The sequence below is a fragment of the Leopardus geoffroyi genome, chromosome E3, assembly GCF_018350155.1.
Source record: "Leopardus geoffroyi isolate Oge1 chromosome E3, O.geoffroyi_Oge1_pat1.0, whole genome shotgun sequence".
Lineage (NCBI taxonomy): Eukaryota > Metazoa > Chordata > Mammalia > Carnivora > Felidae > Leopardus > Leopardus geoffroyi.
The window spans coordinates 5,459,737-5,485,852 of record NC_059340.1 but is presented as its reverse complement, the minus strand read 5'-3'; the positions used below and the strand labels follow the sequence as shown (position 1 = coordinate 5,485,852).

The 26,116-nt window shown below is 61.7% G+C and overlaps 2 protein-coding genes across 3 annotated transcripts in view; one reads left to right on the top strand and one right to left on the bottom strand.

Annotated features, from left to right (window-relative positions):
- TECPR1 (tectonin beta-propeller repeat containing 1) overlaps window positions 1-22,276 on the top strand; it is a 25,366-nt gene extending 3,090 nt beyond the window's left edge. Inside the window, exons 2-25 of one of the 2 annotated variants that reach the window (XM_045460992.1) lie at window positions 1,110-1,357; window positions 1,857-2,039; window positions 2,296-2,418; window positions 3,388-3,513; window positions 5,334-5,508; window positions 5,618-5,718; window positions 7,065-7,166; window positions 8,672-8,817; window positions 10,914-11,404; window positions 11,769-11,914; window positions 12,180-12,335; window positions 12,878-13,027; window positions 13,144-13,301; window positions 14,169-14,290; window positions 15,275-15,377; window positions 16,336-16,432; window positions 16,506-16,585; window positions 17,503-17,559; window positions 18,006-18,186; window positions 18,490-18,625; window positions 19,488-19,580; window positions 20,271-20,377; window positions 20,515-20,634; window positions 20,797-22,276. In XM_045460992.1, the coding sequence (XP_045316948.1) occupies window positions 1,133-1,357; window positions 1,857-2,039; window positions 2,296-2,418; window positions 3,388-3,513; window positions 5,334-5,508; window positions 5,618-5,718; window positions 7,065-7,166; window positions 8,672-8,817; window positions 10,914-11,404; window positions 11,769-11,914; window positions 12,180-12,335; window positions 12,878-13,027; window positions 13,144-13,301; window positions 14,169-14,290; window positions 15,275-15,377; window positions 16,336-16,432; window positions 16,506-16,585; window positions 17,503-17,559; window positions 18,006-18,186; window positions 18,490-18,625; window positions 19,488-19,580; window positions 20,271-20,377; window positions 20,515-20,634; window positions 20,797-20,958 (3,540 nt within the window). In that variant the 5' untranslated portion in view covers window positions 1,110-1,132 and the 3' untranslated portion in view covers window positions 20,959-22,276. Of the gene's footprint in view, window positions 1-1,035; window positions 1,358-1,856; window positions 2,040-2,295; window positions 2,419-3,387; window positions 3,514-5,333; window positions 5,509-5,617; window positions 5,719-7,064; window positions 7,167-8,671; window positions 8,818-10,913; window positions 11,405-11,768; window positions 11,915-12,179; window positions 12,336-12,877; window positions 13,028-13,143; window positions 13,302-14,168; window positions 14,291-15,274; window positions 15,378-16,335; window positions 16,433-16,505; window positions 16,586-17,502; window positions 17,560-18,005; window positions 18,187-18,489; window positions 18,626-19,487; window positions 19,581-20,270; window positions 20,378-20,514; window positions 20,635-20,796 lie in introns of those variants that run through there. The other variant, XM_045460994.1, reaches the window with a different exon arrangement.
- On the bottom strand, window positions 22,271-26,116 carry BHLHA15 (basic helix-loop-helix family member a15). The gene is made up of 2 exons (XM_045461001.1): window positions 26,033-26,116; window positions 22,271-25,351 (listed from the first exon to the last, which is right to left on the bottom strand). Exon 2 carries the CDS (start codon window positions 25,296-25,298, stop codon window positions 24,729-24,731), a length of 570 nt encoding a protein of 189 aa, XP_045316957.1. The 5' UTR covers window positions 25,299-25,351; window positions 26,033-26,116; the 3' UTR covers window positions 22,271-24,728.

Sequence of the window (26,116 nt, the reverse complement as noted above, 5' to 3'; positions counted from 1 at the left end):
CCAGGCCTGCTGTCATCCCAGACCTCGTGGCCCTGCCCTGGTCGGAGGCTTTCCCTACCGGAAGCCAGGCTCCGGGAGTCAGGCCCCAGGGAGCACCAGCACGGTCCGCCCTGGAGGTGTGGGGGTGGCCACAGAGCTTACCAGTCACCTTGCCCACCGCCTACGGAGCAGAAAGAGGACAGAAAAAGGCGGCAGGAGTGGAGGATGGCAGGTGGAGAGGGCTCGGCCAGGAGAGGGTGGTCACACAGGGGGTCGTACACAGGACCCTCACATCCCCACCACACAGCCGTAGGCCTCCCGCAGGACTGTGGCTGTGGGGATGCTTTCACCACCCCCGTATAGGATTGTCACTGTGGGACCCACACAAACGAGGGGACCTGCCCACCGTGGGGCAGAGGCTTCCTGGGGAGGCAGCCATGGGCGTAAGACTGAACTAAATCTGTAACTTTTCACTTATTCTTCTTTATTATTATTATTAAATGTTTATTTATTTTTGAGGGAAAGAGAGCACAAGCGGGGAGGGGCAGAGAGAGAGGGGACACAGAATCCGAAGCAGGCTCCAGGCCTGCTCAGAAGCTGTCAGCACAGAGCCCGATGCGGGGCTCGAACCCACAAGCCGTGAGATTATGACCTGAGCCGAAGTCTGACGCTTAACCGACTGGGCAACCCAGGCGCCCCTTCACTTATTCTTTTAGAGACAAGGTGTGGAGGAAATATGATCAAATGATAATACTCGTTAAATTTGGGGAGATAGATAACTTGAATGTTACATTTTTTTTTCCTCTCTATATTTTTTGTATGTTTGAAAACAATCCCCATAATTAGAGGGAAAGAAAGAACAAAGAACAAATACAGGCCCTGGGGGCACCTGGGTGGCTCAGTTGGTTAAAGCTTCAGGCTCTTGATTTCAGCTCAGGTCATGCTCTCACAGTTCATGAGTTCGAGCCCTGTGTTGGGCTCTGTGCTGACAGCACGGAGCCTGCTCAAGATTCTCTCTCTCCCTCTTTCTCTCTCTAAATAAATAAACATTAAAAAAAAAAAAAAAAGAAGGGCCCTAGACTGGAAGCCAGCACTGGCTGCCCACACTGACCTTGGCCTCCTGCCACCAGTTCTCCCTCGGTTACCCGCTGCCATGCCCAACTCGGCGCTGTGGGCGGTGGATCTCTTCGGGAAGGTGCACACACTCTCCACGGCTGGGCAGTACTGGGAGCCCTGCAAGGACAGCCAGCTGGAGTTCAAGCGCGTCAGCGCGGCCACGCAGTGCTGCTGGGGCATCGCCTGTGACAACCAGGTCTACGTGTACGTGTGCGCCAGCGACGTCCCCATCCGCCGCCGGGAGGAGGCCTATGAGAACCAGGTGGAGTCGCGTGGGTTTGGGCGGCTCGGTTGGTTGGTCTGCCGGGAAGGAGGTCGCCCTGCCCCACGCTCGTGGCCAAGCCCCACGTTCGTTTCCTTCATTGTGCTTAACATCTGAGTTGTCCAGCATCCAGGGCCTTTGGGGCCAGACTCCCTGTTGTGTCCTTATCTAGGCAGGCTGGCCAGGTCTGCACAAGGTGGGCCCCGGGTAGTTTCCTGGAGCCTGGGACAGGGCCATGACCCCTACCGGCTGCCCCTCGGGGCCCTGTGTCCCACGGCAGGTTGTTTGCCCTTTGGGGAGCTGCTGACGTGCTGGCGCTTGGTGATGAGCCGTGGGAGGCTCTGATCCCTGAGTTCCAGGCAGACCCCCTGCTCACTTCCCATCCTGGAGATCTCTGCAGGGGGGCCCTCCTGGCAGGGTCCTGCTCGTCACGGAGAGGTCCCCGCCACCCCGGGCCGGCAGCAGGCCTAAGGCCTTGTGTCTGCTTCCCGGCCCTCAGCGCTGGAACCCCGTGGGCGGCTTCTGTGAGAAGCTCCTGCCCAGCGACCGCTGGCAGTGGAGTGACGTGAGTGGGCTCCAGCACCGGCCGCTGGACGGGGTGGCGCTGCCCTCGCCGCACTGGGTGTGGGAGTCGGACTGGTACGTGGACGAGAATTTTGGAGGGGAACCCACCGAGAAAGGGGTAGGTGAATCCCATTCCTGCCGCGGCTCCCCTGTGGGGAAGGACCCCGTGCCCCCCGGTGCTGTCCCCGGTGCCCCAGCGTCCACCCTCAGCTGGTGCCCTGCATGTTCCTGCTCGGGATACGAGGGGCTGGGCACTCGGGGCCCTACCACTGTCCCCCTCCCTCTCTTCTACCCCACTCCCCCCACCCCCATCCCCAGCTGTTTCCTTCCTTCCCCAGGAGCCTGACAGAGCCACCCCCTGCTTGGTGTTTCAGGGGTGGACGTACGCCATCGACTTCCCCGCCACCTACACGAGAGACAAGAAGTGGAATTCTTGTGTGCGGCGGCGCAGGTGGATCCGGTACAGGAGATACGAGTCCCGGGACGCCTGGGCCAAGGTCGATGCCTGAGTGTGGCCGGGGCGGGGGGCAGGGTTGGACAGCAGTCCCACGGTTGGGAGGGTCCCATGGGACCCTCATCCCCGCCCACCCCTCCTCTGGGCAGGGCGTACCATGCCACCCGGGGACCTGGCCTTTGACTCACCTCCTGTCCCAAGAACACTGTGGTGCTGAGTGCGCTCTTGGCTGGGAGTTGGCCACACAGGAAGCCGGACTAGACTGTGGCCCGGGACAGCACAGAACTTGACCTGACCCTGGTCTCCAGGCTCTCCTGCCCCAGACTGAGGCACAGTCTGTGCCCTTCTTCCTCCCCCAACCCCCACAGGAGCCACTCTGACTCTTGGGTTGTTCCCGTGACCCCAGAAATCTCCCAGTTCGGGGATGTGAGGCCTGGATTGGGGTCCTATGTGGCCTTGAATGAGAGGAGGGCCTTGGGCCCTCACCAGACCTTTCTGGAGGGATCCTGCTTTGAGGTGGGGCCGCTAGTCCAGCCTGCCATCCCCTTGCCTTGGGAACAGCCGCCCAGAGAACAGGGTAACGGCTCACACCCAGGGCCAGGTTCTGCGATCGGCCCCCTTCTAGGTGGGGGTACAGGGTCACGGCAGTCAGGTCACTGCAAAGCACAGAGCCGAGACCTTGCCTGTACGTCTGCCTTCCACACTGGAGCAACAGTGGGCCCTTGGGGGTAGCGGCCCCAGGCCTAGTGGCCGACAGAGGGAGGCCTGGGCAGAGGGGACCCAGGGCCGGGAGCTCCCTGTCCTGATGCTGGCTTGCTGGCTTCTCTGTGGAGTCAGGCAGTTGTGGGCGGGCTGAGCTGGAGAACAGAGGGCGGCGTGCTGGGGGAAGGTAGCGGGGAGTGTTGGAGGGGGGCCGAGTACTCGGGTGCCCACCAGGAGGGGAACACTGCCATCTCCTGGCCCGGGTGCCCACGGGTCGTGACCGCCTCTGCCACATGCCTGCTTGTTTCAGATCCCTTCGAAGGATGACCCCGAGCAACTGCCCGACCCCTTCAATGACCTCTCTGTGGGGGGGTGGGAAATCACAGACGAGCCTGTGGGCCGCCTGTCCGTATGGGCCGTGTCTCTGCAGGGAAAGGTAAGGCCCGTGTCCCTCTGTGTCCTAGGATGGGAGGTGGCTGGGGGAGGCCAGCCACCGGAAGGAGCAGGCAGGAGACAAACTGGCCTTCCGGGCCAAAGGTGGAAGCTAGGGGCGGGGGCTGCCCCTGAGCCCTTCTCCGCTCCTCGCCGCCTGTCCCTACAGCTGGGACCACCCTGAGCAGGCGAGGAGCCATGTTAGTAGGGTCCCCACAGTAACCCCTCCTGTGAATCCTACGGTTCTGTGGACCCACTTGGTCCTCCTCCTCCTCCTCAAAGCTTCTGACCTCCCACCCCGTGCTGGCCCTGGCCTATCCCTTCTCTGTGCCCCCGGAGCATTGATCAGTGCCCACCCTGAGCTCAGATGTCCTCAATGTTGTCTCCTCAGATTCTGAGTTCCCTGCCAACTCCCTTCGGGTGGTTCCCGCACAGCAGTGTCCAATAGTATCGTGAATGGGGGTCAGGTGGTTATATGGAGAGGCGAATGGACAGGTGGATAAATGGGTGTGTGGAGAGTAGATGGCTGTATGGATGGCGGAGTGGGTAGGTGGATGGATGATGGATGGTGGGTGCGTGGGTGGGTGGATAGATGGGTGAGTAGGTAGACGGGTAGGTGGGGAGGTCAGAGCCTGGGTGGCTGGATATTTAGAGAGAAGAGGAGATTCTTCTCTCAGGAAGTTTATGAACCAAGGAGTAAGGCCAGCTCCCGCTGGCAGTAGTGACATAGGTGGTCCTTCATGCAGGTGACTCAGCACTTTAGCTGTGGTTTTAGAGCAGACTTTGTCCAGTCCGTACCCTTTACCACAAGTTCACCACGATTTTCTGGTTGGCCTTGGAATAATCACAGTAGGTTTTTATCAGGCTTACTTACCTCTGGACTCTGGTTTGGCCTGGGCATAGCTCGACCCACAGTTGTTTGTTTTCTGAGCCGTGCTGAAAGGTGGTAGGGAGCTGGCTGGGACAGAGCCCCCGTTGAGGGTCCATGGGCACCTGGATGCAGAGAGAGGGGACAACAGGGGCGTGAGAGCAGCGCTTGTGGTCGCTCCGTGCTGTCAGCCGCGGCCCTGCTGCACTCCTGCGGGCCAAAAAGGTCTGACTAGGACCGTGGGCTCCAGGAGAAGCTAGAGGGACTGAGGGGCCCCCAAACCAGCAGGTAGCAGAATGGAGGCTGCCCAGGGGTGGGCTGTGAGGGTTGGGAGGCCGTGTGGAGACGGCTTGGGAGGGGTCTCCACCCTCCTGGACCACTTGGCAACGCGAAACCCCTTCCAGATGAAGTGAGCCAAACGGTTTGGACAATATGAACAGGTGGCTCAGTCTTAAATATTTTGTTACACTCATTGTCTCCAGGTTAAAGGAAAAAAGAAGTGGATATTTTACACATTCCTATGAAAGGGATTTAGGGGTTTTCCCGGTTCACCACCAGGGACCCCCCCCCTCCCCTAGATTCAGTGTACTGAGAGTGCATCGCCACTAGGGGGCATAGGACCCCTGAGGCTGGATGGGGCCAGAGGTCTCCCTGGGACCGTAGGTGAATGGGGAAGGGGTTCTTGAAAGCAGATGTTCCAAAGCCAGGATGGCCGAAACCCCGGGTGGCATTTTTTTTAGCAGCGGTTGGGGGCCATCTAATCTGGCATGAGGATTCCGATGGCAGTGGGGCCAGGGAGAGCGAGTCTGGACAGTCAGGACCCCCTGGCTCCCAGAGACTCCACGCCTGGCCTGCGCACATACTCGTGCAAGCATAGTCAGGCTTGGGCTGTTAGCCTGACCCGGAGCCCTGGCGGGGCGCCGCCTGACCCTGCCGTGGGTTTCTCCGCCACCCAGGTGTGGTACAGAGAGGATGTCAGCCACCCCAACCCTGAAGGCTCATCGTGGTCCCTCATGGACACCCCAGGGGAGGCGGTACAGATCAGCTGTGGGCCCCACGACCTCCTGTGGGTCACGCTCTGGGAGGGGCAGGCCTTGGTCCGAGAAGGAATCAACAGGAACAATCCCAAAGGTGGGCAGCCCTACGCGCCCCATACAGGGAGAGGCAGGGGGATGCCCACTCTTCTCCCCAGCGCTCTTGCTGATGAGGGCCTCCTGCTCTTTCTTCTGGGGCCGGGTAGGAAGTTCCTGGTCCATAGTGGAGCCTCCCACATCTGAAAATGGGATCATGCACGTCTCCGTGGGAGTCAGCGTGGTCTGGGCCATCACCAAGGACCGGAAAGTAAGACAGGGTTGCTGGGGGCTGGGGCCGAGGGCTCTGTTATTTTTTATTTATTTTTAAAGGCATCACTGGCCCATATGGGAATCGAATCGAGGGCTCACCTAATGTTGAGGGCTGTGTGGTTACTCTTGCTAGTGTGGTCTAAACCCTTTAGAACAAATCCAGCCAAGCAACGTGCGTTTTCTGGGGTTGAAGGCCGTGGTGAGCTCCACGATACACCCATGCCCCCGTACCAGCTGCAGAACAACTGTATTTATCATTCAGTACGCTGTAATGTTTCACACAGTCCAGTGCCAATTTTCTGGAACCCTCTACCATTTGAATCTTTTTGATCCCATCCAGTGCTCGTTTTTACGTCATCAGAGACAAGTCCAGTGAAATGAGATTTCAGGTTGCTTCCGTGGTGTTTCCGACCCCACCTCCCAGGCATCGGTAGCATTGTCCAAGGGGGCAGAACCCCCACATGTCTGAGTCTGTGTCCATGCAGAAGGTCCCTGAGCCTCAGGCCATCCCCCAGCCTGAGAAATTACAGATCACCCAAAGCATCCACTTCCCAGAGACTGCAACTTACTAAGCCCCTCTGAGAACGATGAATTCAATGAGCAGGAAATCTTACTTATATCCGCAATTTGCTCAGTCTTCAGACAAATATTTGTGCAGACCTTCTTTGGGTCAAGGAGACATTTTAGACATCCTAGAATTTTTCATAAAAGCGATTTTAGGGTTTCTCATTTAACCGGTCACCTCCCCCCATCCCACCTCAGGAATTGTGTGGTTCATTACATAGGGGCAAACTTGACCAGACAAAATGGTATTTTCCAAGGGTCGGGCATGAGGATTACACCGCGGTCCATGGGGGTGAGATGTCTCTAGTCAGGCTCACGGGTCGGTGTCTGCATTCGAGATGTGGTGCGTGCCACCCCCCACCAGACGCCGCCCAGGAGAAGTCCCACCCCCCCAGCTCTGTGCACAGTGAAACAGCAGGCACCTGCTGCTTCTGCCTGGTGCCAAGAGGTGCTGAGCTGGTAGAGAGAAGGTTCTTGAAAGATTCAGGCAGCCTTGTCTCCCGGAGGGGCAATGCCCTCTGCCAGAGAATAGACAGGAAGCCGCTAGGACAGGTGTGGCTGGGGGCAGGTGACCCTCAGCCCTGTTGCACAGTGCCACGCTCAGGAGGTGCAGCGGGAGGTATGGGGAAGAGGGACACAGATGACATCTCTCTCAGTGATGTGCTGTGCTCGAGCCAGAGACCAGAGGACCAAATTATTCATTGGTCCTTCCAGAACCTTTAAAATTGAAACTCGTTCAGCGGCCCTCCAAGGGGGTGTGTTTGGTTCTGACCTTCCTAGGTGTGGTTCCGAAGAGGCGTCAACTCGCATAACCCCTGTGGCACCAGCTGGATCGAGATGGTCGGAGAAATGACGATGGTGAACGTGGGGCTGAATGACCAGGTGTGCGTGTGACGCCGAGCTGTGGGTCCCAACGGCCAGGGTCAGCAGTTCGTCTGTCTCAGAGCAGGGGCTCCTGATGCTCCCTGCCACCCCTTCCAACCAGGCCTGCTCGTGATGCCTGCACGGGTGAGGGGAGGGGTGCCGGCGCCTCCTGAGGCTTCCCGCCTGCAGGGGCACCCGGGGGGGCTAGCTCTGCCCAGGGTCCCAGAGCCCCCGCTCATCCCAGGTCCCTCCGCAGAGCAGTCGTGGGGCACACATCCTGGAGACTTGAGGGGTTTTGCCGAGAAGTATTTGGGCAAAATCCACTCAGTAAGTGAAGAGTGAAAGTGATCTCCCCAAGTTGATGGGTGCGGCATCTCCTAAACGTCCCCGCAGAGTGTGTTTCCTGGTAGAGAAGGAGGCTTGGCTGCTTTTCAGACTCCCCGTGTCCCAACGCACCGCCCTAGAAGCTCTTCCCAGGGCAGGGGTGCTGGCCTCCCCTGGGCCCCCTCGCTGTCCTCCCCCCCCCCCCCAGTCAGCTGGGCACACAGCGGCCAGGGGCCAGACGGGCGCCAGCTGGTGCACGTGGGGGCTGAGGACGGAGGCCAGCCTGGAGACACCGCAGCCCTCCCAGCAAGGCCACTGGGACCACCCTGGGCGGATGCAGCCCCGTAGACACTCCCATAGGCACCCCTGCAGGCCAGGGCCCAAAACGGGCTGCTCCCCGGGCCCCCCAGCCGCTCGGCACGCGCTCCTTCGTGCCTGCCGGTGGAGAGCAGGAGGATGCCTGCCCAGCTTCCTTTCTCATTGAAAAGGAGGTCAGAGTCAAGGAGGTTGTTTTGCATCTTTCATTTTTTTTTCAGTTTATTTATTTTGAGAGAGACAGCCCGAGTGGGGGAGGGGCAGAGAGAGAATTCCAAGCAGGTTCCACACTGTCCACACGGAGCCTGACGCGGGGCTCGAATTCACGAAACCATGAGATCGTGACGTGAGCGGAAGTCAGGAGTCAGACACTTGACCCACTGAGTCACCCGGGCGCTCCTATTTTGCATCTTTAAAAAGACCCAGACCCTTCTCTGGGCGCACTTGGGGAACAGCTGTCCTTCCACCAGGGGCTACTCAGAAGCCGGGGGCCCGGGTGGACGCTGTGTGCCGGCGCAGCACCCAGTGGCATCAGCACCTCACCTGGACTCTGTCGCCCCAAAGCCCAGGGTCTGCCTGAGGTTGGGGAGCCAGGACAGGGTCCCTGCTTCTCCTGAGCTTGGTGCCGTGCCCTCCCCGGTCCTCTCTGGCCTCTGCTCCCTGTGTCTGACTTGTGCACACACCCCACATCCACCCCATCGTTCTCCGGGCCCTAACACTCGTGCACATGCGCACCCGACTGCGCATAAGGCCGGGGGGCTCCTGCCTGCATTTGCAGACATGTCCTCCAGCCTTAGGGTGCTGTCCCCTACTCCTTGCCCTCCCCTCACACCCCAGAAAGGGTCTGTGCTGGCCTCCCACCCAGCAGTCCCTCTCTCTGCCAGGTGTGGGGCATTGGCTGTGAGGACCGGGCCATATACTTCCGTCAGGGTGTCACCCAGAGCGAGCTCAGTGGGAAAACATGGAAGGCCATCGTCGCCAGCCGAGAGTGTGACCGGTCACACTCTGGTAGCTCATCAAGTCTCCTCAGGTGATCCCAAGGGCAGCAGGGCATGGAGAGGTCGGGTCGGGAAGGGCCGTCGGTGGCCTCTCAGTGGGGTGCTGGGCCTTGTCCCAGGCAGGGAAGAAGCAGGTTCGGCCCACAAGAGCCATGGCCTGTGAGGTCTCTCCCTTCCTGCTCCCAGTGCCCCTGCTCAGCCCGAGGGTGGCGCATGGGAGCAGGCTTGCGGGAGGTGGCAGGTGGGTGAGGTTGTCCATGTTGGAGCCAGGGGTCGGCCCTGAACAGGGCTGACCCACTGGTTCCAAAGTCTCAAGGTCTCGGACAGAAACGACTTCTTGGTGAGGTGCAGGCAAAGACCCCTCCGTCAGAGGACCACAGGGAAGAAGACTGGGGCTCTCTCCAGTCTAGAGCAGGGCTCTCAAACTTGGGCGGGCACCAGAAATTCCTGGAGGGCTTGTTCCCACCCAGATGGCCAGACCCCAGCCCCTGGGCTTCTGTTTCAGTAGATTTTGCGTTAGACACGAGGTCCCAGGCTTGCCGCTGCTACAGTTTTGAGGGCCACGGGGGTAGAGAGGGGATGAGTCCCAGCTCTGGCCTCTGGCGTTCAGTGCCGGCAGATGACTTAGCAGCTCAGCTGGGGACGCCTTGGCTCCGTAACACGATTGCCCGAAGTGCTTACCTGCCTGGTCCTATGGCACGGGAACCCTTGGTACAGTGCTCCACAGCTGGCCACATTCCTGTCTGCAGCGTGGGCCCTGCCCAGACCCTGGTCCACACCCCTTTGCTCCCCAAGCATGGCCGTCCTCAATCTGCTGAGAGGGCCGGGAGACCGGCCGGGCTGCGACTTCCTCATTTACCTGAGGGTTTAGGCTCTCAGCTGGTAGCTCTTAAATATTGGAATCAGCTGAGAAGCTTTCAAAACTACAGACGCCCAACCTAGGGTCTGGCAATGGCTTCTTTAATGTGACCAGAAACCACAGAACCCAAAGGAAAAAAAAAAAAAAAATAGATCAACCAGAATTTCATCAAAATGAAAACCCTTTGTGCATCAAAGGATACTACCAGGAAAGGGAAGAGACCATCCACAGAGTGGGAGGAAATATTTGCAAATCATACATTTGACAAGAACCTAGCATCTAGAATATATAAAGAACTCTTAGAACTAACAACAAGACAACTCCGTTTAAAAAGGGCAAGGAACTCGAATAGATGTTTCTCCAAAGCACACAGAAAAAGATGCCCGGCGTCATTTGTCACCAGGGAAATGCAAATCAGAGCCCAAAGTGAGATGCCCCTTCCCACCCACCAGGAGGGCTACAGTCAAAAAAGAAAGGGGTAACAGGTGTTGACAAGATGTGGAGAGAATGGTGTGGCTGCTTTGGAAAATAGTCTGGCAGTTGCTCAAGAAGTTAAAGCTAGAATTCCCGTGTGGCCCAGCACTCGCCCTCCTCGACATACACCCAGAAGAACTGGAAACGGTTCAAACAAAAATTCGGATGTGAATGTTTATAGAAAGTGTTATTCGCGACAGCAGAAAGGTGAAAACAACTCCAAAGTCCATCCACGAATAAAGGAATAAAATGTGGCCTATCCCTACAGCAGGATATTTTTCAGCAGTAAAAGGGATGCGGTACTGATTGGTGCCACGACGCGGGTGAGCGGTGACATCATCGTGCTAAGCGAGAGAGGCCAGTCGCAAAAGATCGCGTGTTGTAGGATACCGTTTCTACCTAAACCTGGAGGTTTGGGCAGGGAAAGAGGAGTACGGAGTGGTGCAGCTCCTTAATGGGTACAGGCTTTCCGCGTGGGGGTGACGACAGAGTTCTGGCACTAGGTAATCGTGGTTGCACGACATTGCGCGTGGATTGCATGCCGCATCATTTGAGACGGTCAGTATTCCGTCACAGGTCCTTTGCCACAGTGAGAAAATAATAGGACTGCCAATGATTTGATCGACCTGGGATGTGACCTGGCTGCTCCAGTTCCGTGGGAGGTAGCTGTTCGTGTGTGGCGCGTGGCGGCGTGGCTGTGGCTCGCCCGGGGTCACGGCGGACGAGCCAGGCCTGCCCACGGCAGCGCGTGTTCCTCCCTCGAAGGGGTCACGGGTCTGCCCTTTTTGTTCCCAGTGCCGGCTGCTTCTTCGGCGACGAGGTGAGGGGCAGTGGTGAGTCCTGTGCACCGAGCGACACGGACGCCTCCTCAGAAGCCGAGAGACCAGGTCCAGACCGGCCTGGCCCTGCAGAGTCTGGAGACAGTCCCGGGAAGCCCAGGGACAGCTTGGCCCCAGGCTCAGGCACCGGCAGGACCACAGAGCCCAGCGAGGAGGAGGTCGCTGGCCCTGCCATTCAGACCCCGGGGCTTGAGCCTTGCCCTGGCCCGGCCTCCACCCTGGCCGAACTGCCCTGGACCAATATTGACCTGAAGGAGCCCAGGAGAGCACCCAGCCGCTCGGCTGCTGGCTTTCCAGAGACCACTGGCCTCTCCTCGCTGGGGCTCCTCCCGCTGGGCTTGGAGGAGCCCTACGGGGCCGATGACCACCCCCTCTGGGCCTGGGTGTCAGGAGGAGACTGTGCCGTGGAGGCCCACACCGTGCTCAAGTGGTTCACCGTCCAGTCGGGTGAGCACAGGTGTCCGGGGGCCGAGCGCCCCAGAGGGTGCTCCGTGCTGGGGGAGCCGACCCGATGTCCTGCCTGGACGCCCCCTCTGGTCCAGCCGGCCTGTCAGCAGCTTTCGGAGACCAGCAGGGCAGGGCGCCCCTTCCCCTCTCCCTGCCCTGGCAGTGGTGGCCTTTTACAGGCGGGGCTCGGTCCCACAACCCTGGGATCATGACCTGAGCCGAAATCAAGGGTGGGACGCCCAAGCGACCGAGCCCCCCACACGCCCTTGTGGGGCATTTTACAGAGCTCATAGCTCTCCAGCCAGAAAAGGCTGGTTAAAAACAAAAACAGAAGCCCTGGCTCTGAGGCTCCGCTGGCCTGCAGGCCTGTCCCCCTCGATGCAGACGCTGTCCCTGTCCATCACGCCGGCCCAGACCGCCGCCTGGCGGAAGCAGATCTTCCAGCAGCTCACGGAAAGGACCAAGCGGGAGCTGGAGAACTTCCGGCACTACGAGCAGGCGGTGGAGCAGGTGAGCAGGTGGGCAGGCGACAAGCTTTGTGACACTGGGTCGGGCACAGCACCTTCCCGAGCCTCAGCTTCCCCGTCGAGAGCGTGGGGTAACAGTGCCCGCTGCCACTGCCCCCCCGCCCCCCGCCCGCCACGGGCTGTTTGTGGGCTCGGCGCCTGTCGGGTGTACGCGAGCACCATCTCCGTCACTGCGGGAGGTCGGGGAGCTGGGTGCACGCGGGGCCCGCTCGTGACTCTGTCCCGTGTGCCGGGGGCCCGTGCCGCAGTCGGTGTGGGTGAAGACGGGGGCCCTGCAGTGGTGGTGTGACTGGAAGCCTCACAAGTGGGTGGACGTCCGCGTGGCCCTGGAGCAGTTCACGGGGCTCGACGGGGCTCGGGACAGCATCCTTTTCATCTACTATGTGGTCCACGAGGAGAAGAAGGTGCGTGGGGGGTCCCGTGAGAAGGGCACACCGGGGACCGGGACCCAGGCCCCCCCCAGGTGCTCGGCGGGGGGGGGGGGGGGGGGGGCGTGTCCAGCCCGTGGTGACAGCAGACCCGGCAGTGGGGGGCAGGTGTGGAGGCCCCCCCTGCTGCAGCCTCACTGAGCCGCCGGCAGCCCCTGGTATTTCAGAGGAGAAATCAGCCTCAGAGGTGGAGCCGCTCAGCCCTCCGAGGACTGGGGTTTGAACCCAGTCAGCCAGGGCCGAGGGTGGTCCTGTGGACACGGAGAATGTAACTAATGTGGTTGCTCGTGAACTAGGCCTCCGTGCAGAACTTGCTTGGTCCCAGAGCCCACCGCTAAAACCCCACAGGCCCCGGGGGCCTCTGGGACTGGCTCTGTGGAATCAGGGGTGACCCGTGACCCAGACCACCCCGGTCCGTCCGCTGCGGCAGGGGCTCCGCCCGAAGGTCCGCTGTGCCCCCAGCCCCACGGGGCCACCGTGCCCTGGTGACAGCCCCGCCCTCCACCCTCTGTGAACAGTACATCCACGTGTTCCTCAATGAGGTGACCGTGCTGGTCCCCGTGCTCAACGAGACCAAGCACTCCTTCGCCCTTTACACCCCCGAGAGGACCCGGCAGAGGTGGCCTGTGCGTCTGGCCGCCGCCACCGAGCAGGACATGAACGACTGGGTGAGTGGTTACACGGACGACGGTCCAGGCTCAGCGGGCAGCGGTCTCCGGGAAACCTGGCCTTGGCCTCCCGGCCACCCCCCTCCCGACAGTGACCCACCGTCTCCCCACACCAGCTTGCCCTGCTTAACCTGTCCTGCTGTGAGAGCCGGAGGGTCCACGGCCGCCCCTCCCCACAGGCCATCTGGTCCATCACCTGCAAGGGGGACATCTTCGTGAGCGAGCCCAGCCCGAACCTGGAGGCCCCCGAGCACGTGCTGCCCTGCGACCAGATGTGAGTCAGTCAGCCGCGCCCTGGCCTCGCCTCCCGCCGCCCACCGTCCACTGGGGCGGGAACCGCAGTCTGGCTCCCAGGTCTCGAGTCTTCCTGGGCCTGTTCGAGGACCCCGAGGGGGACTGGAAACTTGGCAGGGCTCAGGCAGGTGTTGGGGGCCGGGAGCGAGGTGGCTCTGTAGGTGGCATTCAAAACCAGGAGACGGAACCAGGTCGTCCACGGGGGGGCGGTGGTGGCACCGTTCTGGGGCACCCGGAATTTGAGGTGGGGAAGCAGGGGGTACCTAGCTCCCCGCACTGACCTAGGGCCCCCTCTAGGTGGCCCCAAGCCCAATGTAGGTGAGGCCAGGAGGCCCCGCTCGACAGGGGAGAGTGGACGAGTCTGTCCACCTTTGGTCCTCCGTTCTTGGAGGCCCTGTGTGTTGCACCCGGAGGAACAAGTCACACTGCCTCCAGTGACAGTAGCAGGACCTGGACCCACAGGAGGGTGACCCAGGTAGCAGCCTGTACTTTGCCCACCCGGGAGGCTGCACTGTCACCTCAGTGTGCTGGCCCGTGTCGTGGCTCATCCTGATGAGATGACCCTGCTTTCTGCCATGAGATGTCCGTCCCAGGCCCCCAGGGGGCATGTCACGTGAGGGCTGCTGGCTTGATCCCCGCCCTGCTGACTCTGGGGCTGAGTTAGCTCTGATCACTACCGAATGGAAACCAGGCAGGTGCCACCGTCCTCAGGAAGTCCACCACTTGGGGATTGAAGATGAATAAAAACGGGATATTCGAGGCAGCGACCGAGCAAATGGCTGCAGGGGGAGGAGGCTGCCAAGGCCACCGGGACACACTTCTCCCTGCCCTCTCCCCTCGCTCCCAGGTTCTGGCGTCAGATGGGAGGTCACCTACGGGTGGTGGAAGCCAACGGCCAGGGTGTGGTGTGGGGCATCGGCTACGACCACACGGCCTGGGTCTACACGGGTGGCGGCAGCTGCTTCCAAGGTGAGGGCGGCCAGCTCCCCGGGCCTTCCTGGCCCGTCCCCTCCCCGCCCATCTGGCTTCCCCACCCCACACCGGAGTCACTGTCCCGGTGTTGACTCTCCGCTAGCAGCTGGCTGACGGGTGACCTTCACCACGGCCACCAGCTTCCACAAAGGATGGTCCCGTGGCCAACCCATGAGGTGTGAGAGCTGAAGACCAGACCTTGCCTCGGTCCTACACCCACAGTTGAGCCGGGGTCCTTGAAGGTTCTAGAAAGGCAGCTACCTTCACCCCTCATTTCACAGACGAGGCCTCAGGGTACACTGGGGGCAGCCCTGGGGCCTGGGTCTCAGAATTCTAGCCCCTGAATGGGTGAGTCATGCCTTAGGGCATGAGAGCTTGCTGAACTCCTATTGCCCGCCCCCACCCCAGTTCTGGGAAGCAAGGGCCTTGTGTCTGGTTCTGGGAGATGAGGCGGGAAGCAAACCCTCAGGTGGAAAATTCCATGCCACAGCCTGCATGCCCTGCATGAGGGGTGGCCAGTCCCGTAGAAGCAGCTGTGGTCCGCTGAGACCACAGGAGTTTCACATTCCCAGGCTTAACAGCACCCTGATTTGTGAGGCAGAAATTAACGTTTGTCCCCATTTTTACAAATGAGGAAATTGGGGTTCACAGACATTATGTGAGTCTTAGTAAAGAAGGAGCTGGTGGGGCCCCCCACCTGCCTGGTGCCTGGTTAAGTGGGAAGACAGGGAGAGAAGGGGGGGACCAAGACCAGAGCTAGAAGGTGGCATGGGCGGGAGGTTGAGTGTGCCTCACGTTGTTCTCCTGGAGGGTGTACAGCCCAGAATAATCATGGGGAGAGAAACCCAGGCCAGCCCCTGGGACATCCGCTCCGCAGCCCGGTGAGCCCCTCTCTGCTGGCCCTCCCTGTCCTTCCTCTGCCCCTTTCAGTGCTTCTGACGGAAGCCTGAGTCCCCATCCGTCAGCCTCCTCTCCCCCCAGGCCTGGCCAGCAGCACCAGCAACATCTACACACAGTCAGACGTGAAATGCGTCTACATCTACGAGAACCAGCGCTGGAACCCCGTCACCGGCTACTCCAGCAGGTAAGCCTCAGCCACAGTCTTGGTGGGAACGTAAAGACGGTGATGGCCCCACCGATCGATACCCAAGGGCGACCCAGCTCAACATCTACTCTCCGCTCAGCCTCGGACAGGTAGATCGTGCGTGACCTCACGGGGTTGTACAAGCGACTCGAGGGATTTCCTTGTGTGTAAATACTTGGGAGTTTCTCTGTCCACCCCAGCAAACCGGGGTGTGAGCTTTTTCTAAGGCAGTTGATACCCATGGCCCAAATACGTCCTGGAAACCTCCGCATGGGCTGTGGGTAGCGTCCCCCCTTCCTCCTCGGTCCTTAGGAAGCGGGACGGGGCGGCACCATGCACGCTGAGGGCCACGGCTCCCGCCCCCTGAGCCTCACGGCCAGCTGCCTGACACCACCGTGTGCCCTTGTCACTCTGTCTGGGTCGGCTCAGCTGCCGTCACCAAGCACGACACGCTGGGCAGTTTAAACAGTGGACGTTGACTCTCCCCCAGTTCTGGAGGCTGGTGGGGGCGGTCTGGAATCAAGGTGCGGGCAGGGCCACTTAATCCCGGGGGCCTCAAGGGAAGATCTGCTCCCAGCCTCCCAGCCTGGAGCCACGGGCATCCCTTGGTTTGTGGTAATGTCCCTGCTGTGTTCACATCGCCTTCCCAATTCGGGAAGTTTGAACTCAGTAAGGACACTGTCATGTTGGTTTAGGGCCCACCCTAGTGACCTCATGCCAACTTGATCACCTCTCGCTCACAGGTACTGGGGCTGTGACATCTCTTGGGGGAAGACGTGGGCTCCCAGACCACAGTGCACCGCAGCCCTCGGGCAGATCCTGCCCTGGGGCAGCCCTGTTTTTGCCCCTCACCCCTTCCGACGCAGATGTCCCAGGAGCTCCCGTCTTGTCTGCCACCAGCTGGTGCTGGCCGTTCTCCCCTCTTCATGTGACCCCACCACGCCTGTTGTCCACACAGGGGTCTGCCCACCGACCGGTACATGTGGAGCGACGCCTCGGGGCTGCAGGAACGCACCAAGGCCAGCACGAAGCCCCCGTCCCTGCAGTGGAGCTGGGTGAGCTCCGGGCCGGGGCCGGGGCCGGGGCCAGGGCCAGGGGCCGCCTGTGCTGACCCGCCTCTCCCCGCAGGTTTCTGACTGGACTGTGGATTTCAGCGTTCCTGGGGGCACCGACCAGGAGGGCTGGCAGTATGCCAGTGACTTCCCTGCGTAAGCATCTCTCTGCCACGCAGCATCCCTGCCCTGCTGTCCTGGGTCACTCCGGCCCCCCACAAGCCCCAGGGCGTGGCCGAGGAGCAGACCCCGGATGCCCCCCTCAGCTGCCAGCAGGGTTTGGGGCCGGTCACTTGGTTCAGCAGATAGACTCAGGGAGGGCTGTCCTGGCTCCCTAAGCCCCCAGCTCGTCCGTTCCGGGAGGGCCAGCCAGGGACCCGGTGATGGGTGGGGGCGGCAGGAGGAAGGTATCGGGTGAAGGGGCAGCTTGAACAAAGGGTAGAGTGAGGCCAGTGTGGTCCTGAGAGGCAAAGGGAGATGTGGATGACAAGTCTGCAAAGCGGGGGCGTGGGGGGGTGGGGCCTGGTGGCCGGTGGGTACATGGCACTGGTGGGCGGCAGGCCCTTTGCGGTGCACAAGTCACATCCAAGTGGAAGGCCGAGCAGTGGGAGCCCAAGCCAGGGCTTCTGAGCGGGACCAGGCTCGGGGCTGACCAGGCAGGCATCAGGGGCAGGTGAACCCGCAGGCATCCCCTCCAGCCACATCTGAGCCTCCTGGACTGACCCTCCTCTTGGCCTCAGCTCGTCTGTTCCCCAGAAGGGCTCTGGTGGGCCCAGTGGTGAGGAGGACTCAGAGCCCCCTGGTCCGGCAGCTGCCACATCCTGGCCCGTGGACCTTGACCCCAGGGAGACCTGAACCCCGGAGACCCCAGCCGAGCTGGAGGCGTCTGACGGATCAGCCTCGTGTCCTGTGATACCTGCTGCCTGTTGCGCTCACGCCATGGCTCACAGGCTCCGCCCTTTAACGGGCGGAAAAAGAACGTGTGTGTGCGCGCGCGCGCGCGCGCGCGCGGTATTGTCACTTTCTGGAAACTTGCACAACGTGGTCTTGATTTGGGCTTCTTCCTCTTGCAGCTCGTACCACGGGTACAAAACCATGAAGGATTTTGTGAGGAGAAGGTGCTGGGCTAGGTAAAGTGGTAACTGGGAGGCGTGGCCTCGTCCCCGCCTACAGGTCCCCCCCTCACCAGTCCCCTTGGAAGAAAAGCCACCGCCAGGGAGAGAGAGGGTGGGAGGGAAACAGAATCAAAGTAAATGTCAGCCCAGGAAATGCCCTTGGGCTCCCAACTGCTCTCTGGTTTCTGAAGAGTTTGTTTTCAAGAACAAACATGAGAAATGTCACTGGCAGATTCTGCTCCCAGCAGGACAGGCAGGTCGGGGACGGGAGGCCTGGCTGGGGGCAGGGCAGGGTGGGGCGGGGCCTCTCCAGGCCCCTCATTCCTGCCCAGCGGAAAGGGGTGCCCATGTGGGCCCTGGGGGTGGTCGCGGCCCTCCCCTCAGGGGCCCCAGAGGCCGGGTGGGCAGAAGGGGAGCTTCCTGCAGCATCAGACCCGGGGCTCTGACGTCTCCCACTGCAGAAAGTGCAAGCTGGTGACCAGTGGGCCTTGGCTGGAGGTGGCCCCTCTTGCCCTTGCGGATGTGTCCATCATCCCGGAGAGCCCAGGCGCCAACAGAAGTGGGCACAGCATCGCCCTCTGGGCCATCAGTGACAAGGGGGATGTGCTGTGTCGTCTGGGTGTGTCTGAGCTCAACCCCGCGGTGAGCACCCTGCCTCACCTGCCAGCCCTTGGGCCCTTCTGGGGGTTCTGGCGGATTCTTCGCAAAATAGAACTCTGGACCAAAGTCCGGCTGGGCTCAGGCCTCCAGGGGCCTGCCCAGGACAGTCCCGGGGACCGGCGGCCCCAGGACGTGGCCCTAGGGGTCACTAGGTTCCCTGGGCAGTGGGAGCTGAGGCTGAGGTTGGCCTGAGGAGCTGCCAGTTCACCTGGGACCTTGGGCAGGGGGAGGGGCAGAGGTTAGGCCCGGGCAGCTCTCAGTGTCCCCTCTGGCTCCCATCTCCAGGGCTCCTCCTGGCTGCACGTGGGCACTGACCAGCCTTTCACTTCTGTCTCCATCGGGGCCTGCCACCAGGTGTGGGCCGTGGCCAGGGATGGCTCCGCCTTCTACCGGGGCTCCGTGTCCCCTGCCCAGCCGGCCGGTGAGTGCTGTCCCCCTAGAATAATCCCCACCGGTTGTGCGTGGGGACGAGAGGCAGCCAGGGTTTGGTCGGGGTGAGGCCGCACGTGCTTGCGATTCTGGGGGAAGGAAGATGGGTCCCCTAACGTTCAGTTCAACTGAGTGCTGCCTGGGGACCAGGCGCGGGGGCCAAGCCAGGACTGTCACCAGAGGCCATGCCCCTCCTCCCAGGACAGATGGGGACTCTCGCCCAGGGGGTGGGACAGTCCCTCACAGCTGCCCTTCACCAGCCTCAGCCCCCTTCCCCGGCCATTGCTGGTTGTGGGCTCTTCACGCATCCTGCCCTTCAGGACAGCCCTGCATCCCCCTGCACAGGGAACTACTCAGGGGACCCTCTGGGAGCGCAGGCCAGGCTGGCTTGCTCTTGGCTGGCTGTCTAGACAGTGTCTGGCATGGAGGAGGCTGGCCCCGAGGCGGTCCTACAGAGGGGTGGTGGCCTGCACGTTGCTGCCGTCCACACGAGGACAGGGGGCCTGTGTGGTGGTTGTGCGTGGTGGCCCCGGGACAGGCTGGCCACCACATGCCAGGCTGGGCTCCTTGGTGTCCCTACTCTGAGATGGGCCCCTTGGACCCCATGGTCTGGAAGCCGCCACAGGCTCCGAGGGCCCTGGGCGGAGTGGGATGCTGGGGGGCTCGCTCTGTTGGCCCTCAGCTCACGCCAGGCCCGTCACACGTGTGTGACCTGGCTGGCCTGGGGACGGAGGCCAGCCACACCTGCCTTGACCCTGTGAGCCGCAGGGGGTGGGGTCACACGGTCTATGAGCTCGTGGGCAGGATCAGAGTCTCCCAGCTACATCCTGAGTCCGACCTTACGCTCGCTGCAGGTGACTGCTGGTACCACATCCCGTCCCCCCCCAAGCAGAGACTGAAGCAGGTGTCCGTGGGGCAGACGTCAGTGTATGCCTTGGATGAAAACGGCAAGTTGTTTCTGATCCTCAGTGACCACCGGGGGAGATTAGGGGTTCCCTGAGCTACCGCAGTGGGATGAGACCCTCACCAGCCCCGGGTCCCTGACGTAAGACCTCGCTAAGCCACCACGAGGGGCCATCAGCCTGAGATCAGCCTCCGAATGAGTCCGTCTCGCGAGCCACGCAGGCTGGTCAGGGCTGCCTGGGCCTTAGCAGAGGGCGCGGGCCGAGGCCAGGCAATGCCGCATGGCTGCCGGGAGCGTCTCCTAGAGGGTACCACTCGGGCCTGCCACGCGGGAGTCCCGCAGGCAGCTCGGGGCCGGCGGAGGTCACCTACCTGTGCCACCTCGGACAGGGATCTCGCCGGTTCCCTTTTCTGCTCTGCGGCTGTTGTCGCAAAGCAAGGTGAAGAGAGGGCAGAGTCAGGACTGGAACCAGGGCTTTGTGCCCAGGCCCTGTTCTCTGTATTTGTTTAAAGAATTCCTTGTCCTCAGTTTCTCATGCGTAGAGAGAGCGCGATGGTGCCAGCCCGGCACAGCGGGACGATCATGCGGCTCAGGTGGAGGGCAGCGTGGAGAGGGCAGAGCCGGCTCCGGCCTGAGCCGCTTTCTTTCTGGGGGCGCAGGAGCCCCCGGAAGTGTGGTCCGGCCCCCTCCGTCTCCGGCCCCGTTCCAACGTTCTGGGCCCTTCTCTCCCCAGGAAACCTGTGGTATCGCCAGGGGGTGACGCCCAGCTACCCGCAGGGCTCCAGCTGGGAGCATGTGTCCAACAACGTGCGCCAAGTGTCCGTGGGGCCCCTGGACCAGGTCTGGGTGCCTGGGGTGGGGGTGGCGAGGCCCAGGGCGGGTTTGGGGTGCCCCGGGTCCTTGCTCTGCGCTCCCTGTTGCCATCCCCACAGTCCCACTGGAGCTGGGGGCCGGGCTTCAACGGGTCTGCGTTCCAGGTCTGGGTTATCGCCAACAAGGTCCAGGGGAGCCATAGCCTGAGCCGGGGGACCGTATGTCATCGCACAGGGGTACAGCCTCGAGAGCCCAAGGGGCAAGGCTGGGACTACGGCATTGGGGTGAGCAAGGCTGGCCTGGGGCTGCGTGGGCACACTGTGTGCGCTGGAACCTGGCGCTGGGGCTGGTGGGAGGCCCCGGACACAGCCCCTCCGGGGTCCTTGATCTCCTGGGCTCTCCCCTGGGCCCCCGGCAGCGCGGGTGACGAGGCTCTCTCCTTCCAGGGGGGCTGGGATCACATCTCCGTCCGGGCCAATGCCACCAGAGCCCTCAGGGGCAAGTCCCAGGAGAGAGCTGCCGAATGCAGTGGGGAGCGGGGCCTCCCCGGCGCACCCTCGGGGGTGGCCGGCGTCCCGCAGGAGGCCCCCGGCCTGGTCCGCTGCTGAGGTTGTCTCCTCTCACCTGGAAGGAGGCTTCATGCAGGTGTGAAGGATCAAGGATGATAAGTGAGCCTTCCCGTCTGAGCCGTTCTTGAACGTGGATCCTTGAGGGAAGCTGGCCCGAGGTCACAGCCACCTCGGAGGCGCTGGCTGAACCAGCCCAGAAATGTGAAGCTTTATGGACGCTCCCTCGGTGTCCCTGTCTGCGAGGAGGGCCATGGAGTGGGGTGGGGGCCCCTTCACCCCTGCCTCTCCGGCCTGTCCCCCTCCCCCTCTGCCCCCTGTCTTTCCAGAAAGGGAACCTAGAGCCTGCAGCCTTCCAGGGAAGCTGAACCCATGAGGCCCTGGGTTTCCCCAGACAGCACAGGGGCACTGCCCCTTGCCCCAAGAAAATGGCTTATGGGTCTTGCGGCTACTTTGCCCCATTCTGTCGTCTTTTCTCAGAGCCGGACTCACGGTTTAAGTTCAGAAGTTCAGCAAGAGTTGACAGCTTGCGAGTGAAGGCTGGGGAGGGGCATCTTTTTCCTGGGTGGGCACAGGCGCCTTGGCGTGCACGGGGGAAGCCGTCCACGTGCAGAGAACTGTGGGCATCTGCCCTCAGCCAGCCTTTCCCCCGCTGGCTTTGGGGGCGGCCCCCTTTGTGTCTGATCACACTGTGTAGGGGCCGCAGGGACATGGGGTGTGCAGCCCCGAACCCGACACCCCAGGGCAAGAGTCTTCCCGGCCAGGCCAGTAGGAAAGCTCTTTGAATGAAAACCAGCTTTTCTGCTGCTTTTTATTCAATTATGACCCCACTGGCGAAGCCTCAAGTTTGCCTCCTGCAACCGGACACTTTGCCTGGAGGCCGTTAGAAGCCCAAGCCCACCTCTGCTGGTTTGGGAACAGAACCGACGCCAGCCTTCCCTGGGATTCCATCAGGAGGGGCCAGCTGTGCATCCGATCCCATTTGGCCACGCAGGGCGTTGTCACCCAAAGGCTGACTTGGAGGAGGTCTCGGCTGAGGTCCCCTCCCCCGCGGGGGCCCTAGAGGGAGCTGATGGTCTCTGCGTTGCGGTGAATTCTGCATGTGGGACCAGGAGGTGTGAGCGTGGGCTGGGGGACGTGGTCCTGTGTGTTTACACGTCACCATCTGGTTGTCTGCGGATGGGCCTGGTGGATTTCTTTTACGGCAGCAAGCAGCGATCTGCCGACCTGCCCTCTGCTGTCTGCAGCCGCTTTCCCCTTGCCCTTGCCCCAGGGCGACTGCGTCCTGCTGAGTGCCCACCGAACCATCCTGATTCCTTGGATGCTCTTTATTCAATAAAAACTCACACCAGAGTGTAAACACATGCTATTTTTTTATTGCTACGTTGTGATCAAAATGCAGTCCCCTCTCCCCCATCCGGCCTGGGGCAAAAGTTAGCAGTCACGGGGGGTGAAATCTTTCTTTTGTTTTTTTGTTTTAGGACACAGCATTGGTTTCATTCGTACTTTGAAGGGGACCATTAGGAGAAATCAAAGCAAATTTGGGTCATTTAAGGAACCTTTTCACCACAATCACAGCGGGGGCACCGGCCACTCAGTTCCAGGCAGGGTTTCCCACACAGAGAAGTCACAGTTCTGGTTTCTCAGCTCCAGTCTGCGGGGATCTCAGCCTCCAGAGCTCACGCAGGTCTGTTTTGCAGGCGGATGCGAGGCCTGGGTGCAGGCCAGCTGGCAGGGCTCAGGGCCAGTGGGTTGCTGGCTTTGGGTGCCCTCCCCGGGCAGAAGGGTCTTACTGGGCTTGGGGTCCCAGACAAAGTCAAGGGAGCAGACTCACTCAGCAGCAGGCCTCACTAGCCTATCACCAGAACCTTCCTCCACCTGCCCGCCATATTTAACACCCCAAAATGCAACTGGAACCTTTAAGGGTCCTTTGTGACGTGGCCACAGGGGAAGAAGGACTAGACATCTGGGCCCAGGTCACCCCCTGGGAAGCAGAGGGGATGCAGGTGCCAGTTTGGGACAGATGGAGCCCTGAAGGCTGTCATCTGCTAGGGGGTGACCCACACAGAGCCCCTCCAGCACCCTTGGTCATCGGGCATAGTCCCCCGGACGGAGTGTCCACGGGGCACCCCTCCCTGTGCTTTTGGCTCAGTCTGTTGGTTCATTCAGCAAGTTCAGGGGTGCATGGAGCCCCTGCTCTGGCCTCGGCTCTGCCGGAATAAGAACCACAAGGTTTGCAGACCACCCACAGGGAGTGTGGGGCCCGTCCGTCCCGATCTCAAAGTGGTCCTCAACCTCGGCTCCAGTCGGTGGGGTGTCCTGACCACTGACCTTCCAGAGCAGCCACCTCTGAGGGGCAGGCCAGGAGTACCGGGGGGTCCTCACCTGACGGTGCTGCGGGATGGCTGGGGCGGTGGGGCTGGCATTGGACCAGGCCTCCCAGGGGGCCTGGCATGGGGCCTGATCTGGAAAGTCAGGACCAAAGCCCCAAATGGCTGTCCTGAGGGCTGTTGCCTGCTGTCCTTGATGCTGACACCAAGCCAGGGAGGGGATTAAGCGGCTGGGGCCAGGACCCCCAGGGCTGGGGTAGGGTGGGGAGGGGTGAGGTGGCTCTGCCCCCATGCGGCTCGGCCCCCTGAGGGCCTCTGGGACAGCTCTGGCTGCGAGGTCTGGCCTCCTATGCCAGGCCAGCTCTACCCTCACCACAGCCTTTGTCACTGGGGTTCCTGCCCGTGGCAGCCAAGGTTGCTCGTCCCCTCCCCATATTGGCCATGGGCACAGGGATGAGGGAGGAGAGACGCCAAAGCCTGTCGGGGCCAGAAGTGTCACAGAAGGAAGCTTGGCCCGGGACTGTGGGGAGGGGGGGGGGGGGGACCTGCCAAACTGCCCAGGCCCGCCTTTAAGGAGCAGCACTAGGCGGGGGAGGGGAGATCCTGCCACCCCAGGATCCCTCCCCCAGAAAGCCCTGCAGGCCCCCAACTCCAGCCAGGACCCGAGAACACCCTGCAGTCTTGTCAACCGCCCTCTGCCAGTGACACGACCACAGCAGTGACAAATGCGACCACGAGCAGCAAACGCCGAGGGAGGGAGAGCCGGGCCGTTCTCCCAGACCTGTCTGTAAGCCCCTGAGAGCTGGGCTGCAGCCCCTGGGGCCTGACCCTCCACAGTCAGGAGCCCCACCCAGGAGGAGGAAGGAAAAGATCCCAGCCCTTCTTCCTGCCAAGGTCCCTTTAGAATTAATTTGAGGTAATCGGATTAGGATTTGTGGGGTTTTGAGAGTTTCTATCTGACACACGCTGAACTACACGCTTCAATCATCTCGGCTTAGCCACACTCCATGTCCGTGGCCTTTGCTTGCTCTGTGCCTCAGTTTACCCTGAACGAAGAGGCCACATTGCAGGTTGGAGGAGGACTGTTCCTGGGCCTGGGGCCTCAGCAGGAACTGTGGAAACTTACCCACACGGACCTTTTCCTGGAATCTCCCTCCCTCCCCCCCCTTTGCCTCAGGAAGGAGTTGGGACTGGAGAGAATTTAGTTACAAAGGCCTGTCAACTGCAGCCTGGTCAATTAAAAAGCAGGTCCTGGGACTTAGGTCAAGGTTCGGGCCTCCTGCTGCCCAGAGCCAGGGCCTCAAGCAGGCCACTCAACTGGTCTTGTCCCCTGGGGACCAGGCCATGCCCCAGGGAGGCAGCTGAGTGTTCAGGGAAAATGGAGCCGCTGGGGCCACGTCCACGTGGGGTGTCCCCACCAATCTGGGGCTCTTGGCACAGAGGCAGCAGGGCCGGGCCAGGCCGCGGACCCCAGGCCAGGCGCTAGGAGCCCTCCCGGAAGCTGTGGATCTGCGTGGAGTACCTCTGCAGGTGGCCTTCGGGCTGGGGCTCGGTGGCGCCCAGTGTACCCCCAGCCGCTGCCTGCTGCTGCTGCTGATAATGCTGGTAGAGCTTGGGGCCCGGGCCGTCCAGGCCCGGGAGGCGGCCGCTGGACATGGTCAGGATGGTGGAGGTCAGTGACTTGATGTAGTTCTTGGCCAGAGTGAGCGTCTCGATCTTGGAGAGCTTCTTGTCAGCTCGAACGTGCGGGATGACCTCGCGCAGCGCCTGGAAGGCGTTGTTCAGCTTGTGCATACGCTGCCGCTCTCGCTCATTGCTCTCCAGCCGCCGCTGGACGCTGTTCTCCCGCCGGCCACCAGGCCCCGAGGCCCCCGGCCGCCTGCGCCCACCCTCGGCCCGCGCCCCCTGTGCCCGCACCGTCCTGCTCCGCAGACCCTTGGCCAGCTCCAGCCCCGAACCCTGCTGGGGCCCGTCAGGGGTCCGTTCCCCTGCGGCGGCCTCTGGGTCCTGCGCTGGCACCCGGCGCCTGGGGGGCCGATTCTTGGTCTTCATGGCTCCAGGCTGCTTGTCCCAGGGGGTGGCGGTTCTAAGGCAGACCCTTGGAGCTGAAATCCAGAACACAGGCCACCCTGTGGTCACACGGCAGGCTGGTGGGCACTTAGGACGCCCAGTGGACACTCAGGGCAGCCGTCCTGGGCAGCCCCCTCACTGCCCAATGGCAGCTGACCACTTGGGGCACGGTGACCCCAGGGTTCTTCCCATTCACCCATGGAGCCCTGAGCCAACCCCTCCCCCATTCCCGTTTGACCTCATGGCGACCCCTCAGACTTTATCCGGTGTCCCGCCCCCGCCCCCCCAACTCCACATGCACTGATCCCTGGACCTTTCTCTGGCCCCGGAGCCTCACTGCCCCCTGAATGCCTCCAGAGTTTGGGTGGCCTTTAACACTTTTCTCAGAGCAGGTGGATCAGGAGATGTGGCAGGACTCTAGCTGGTCGTCTGCCTGTGGCTGCTGCGTCTGCCCTCATGGACAGGCACCCACTCCAGCCACCACACTGACCGCCGGATGTCACACATGCAGGGAAGACACTGGGGCCAGAACCGCTGTGGACATGAGGCAGCTGTCTGCGGTCAGAGGTCGACAGCGGTCAGAGCCTGCCACAGCCCCCAGTCCCACCGCGTGGATGGCCGCCCCCCAACCCAGGATTCCCGCCCCCACCCCCCACCCGGTCCCGCCCCTGGGTCCTCTCCCCTCAGTCCCGCCGGGATCCCCCACCCCTAGTTACCTGGAGATCCGCGGCTGCACGCGCTAGGGCTGCCCACGGGGGACAAGGACACGTCGCTTTAGCCGCCCCGGGCGGGGCCGCGGC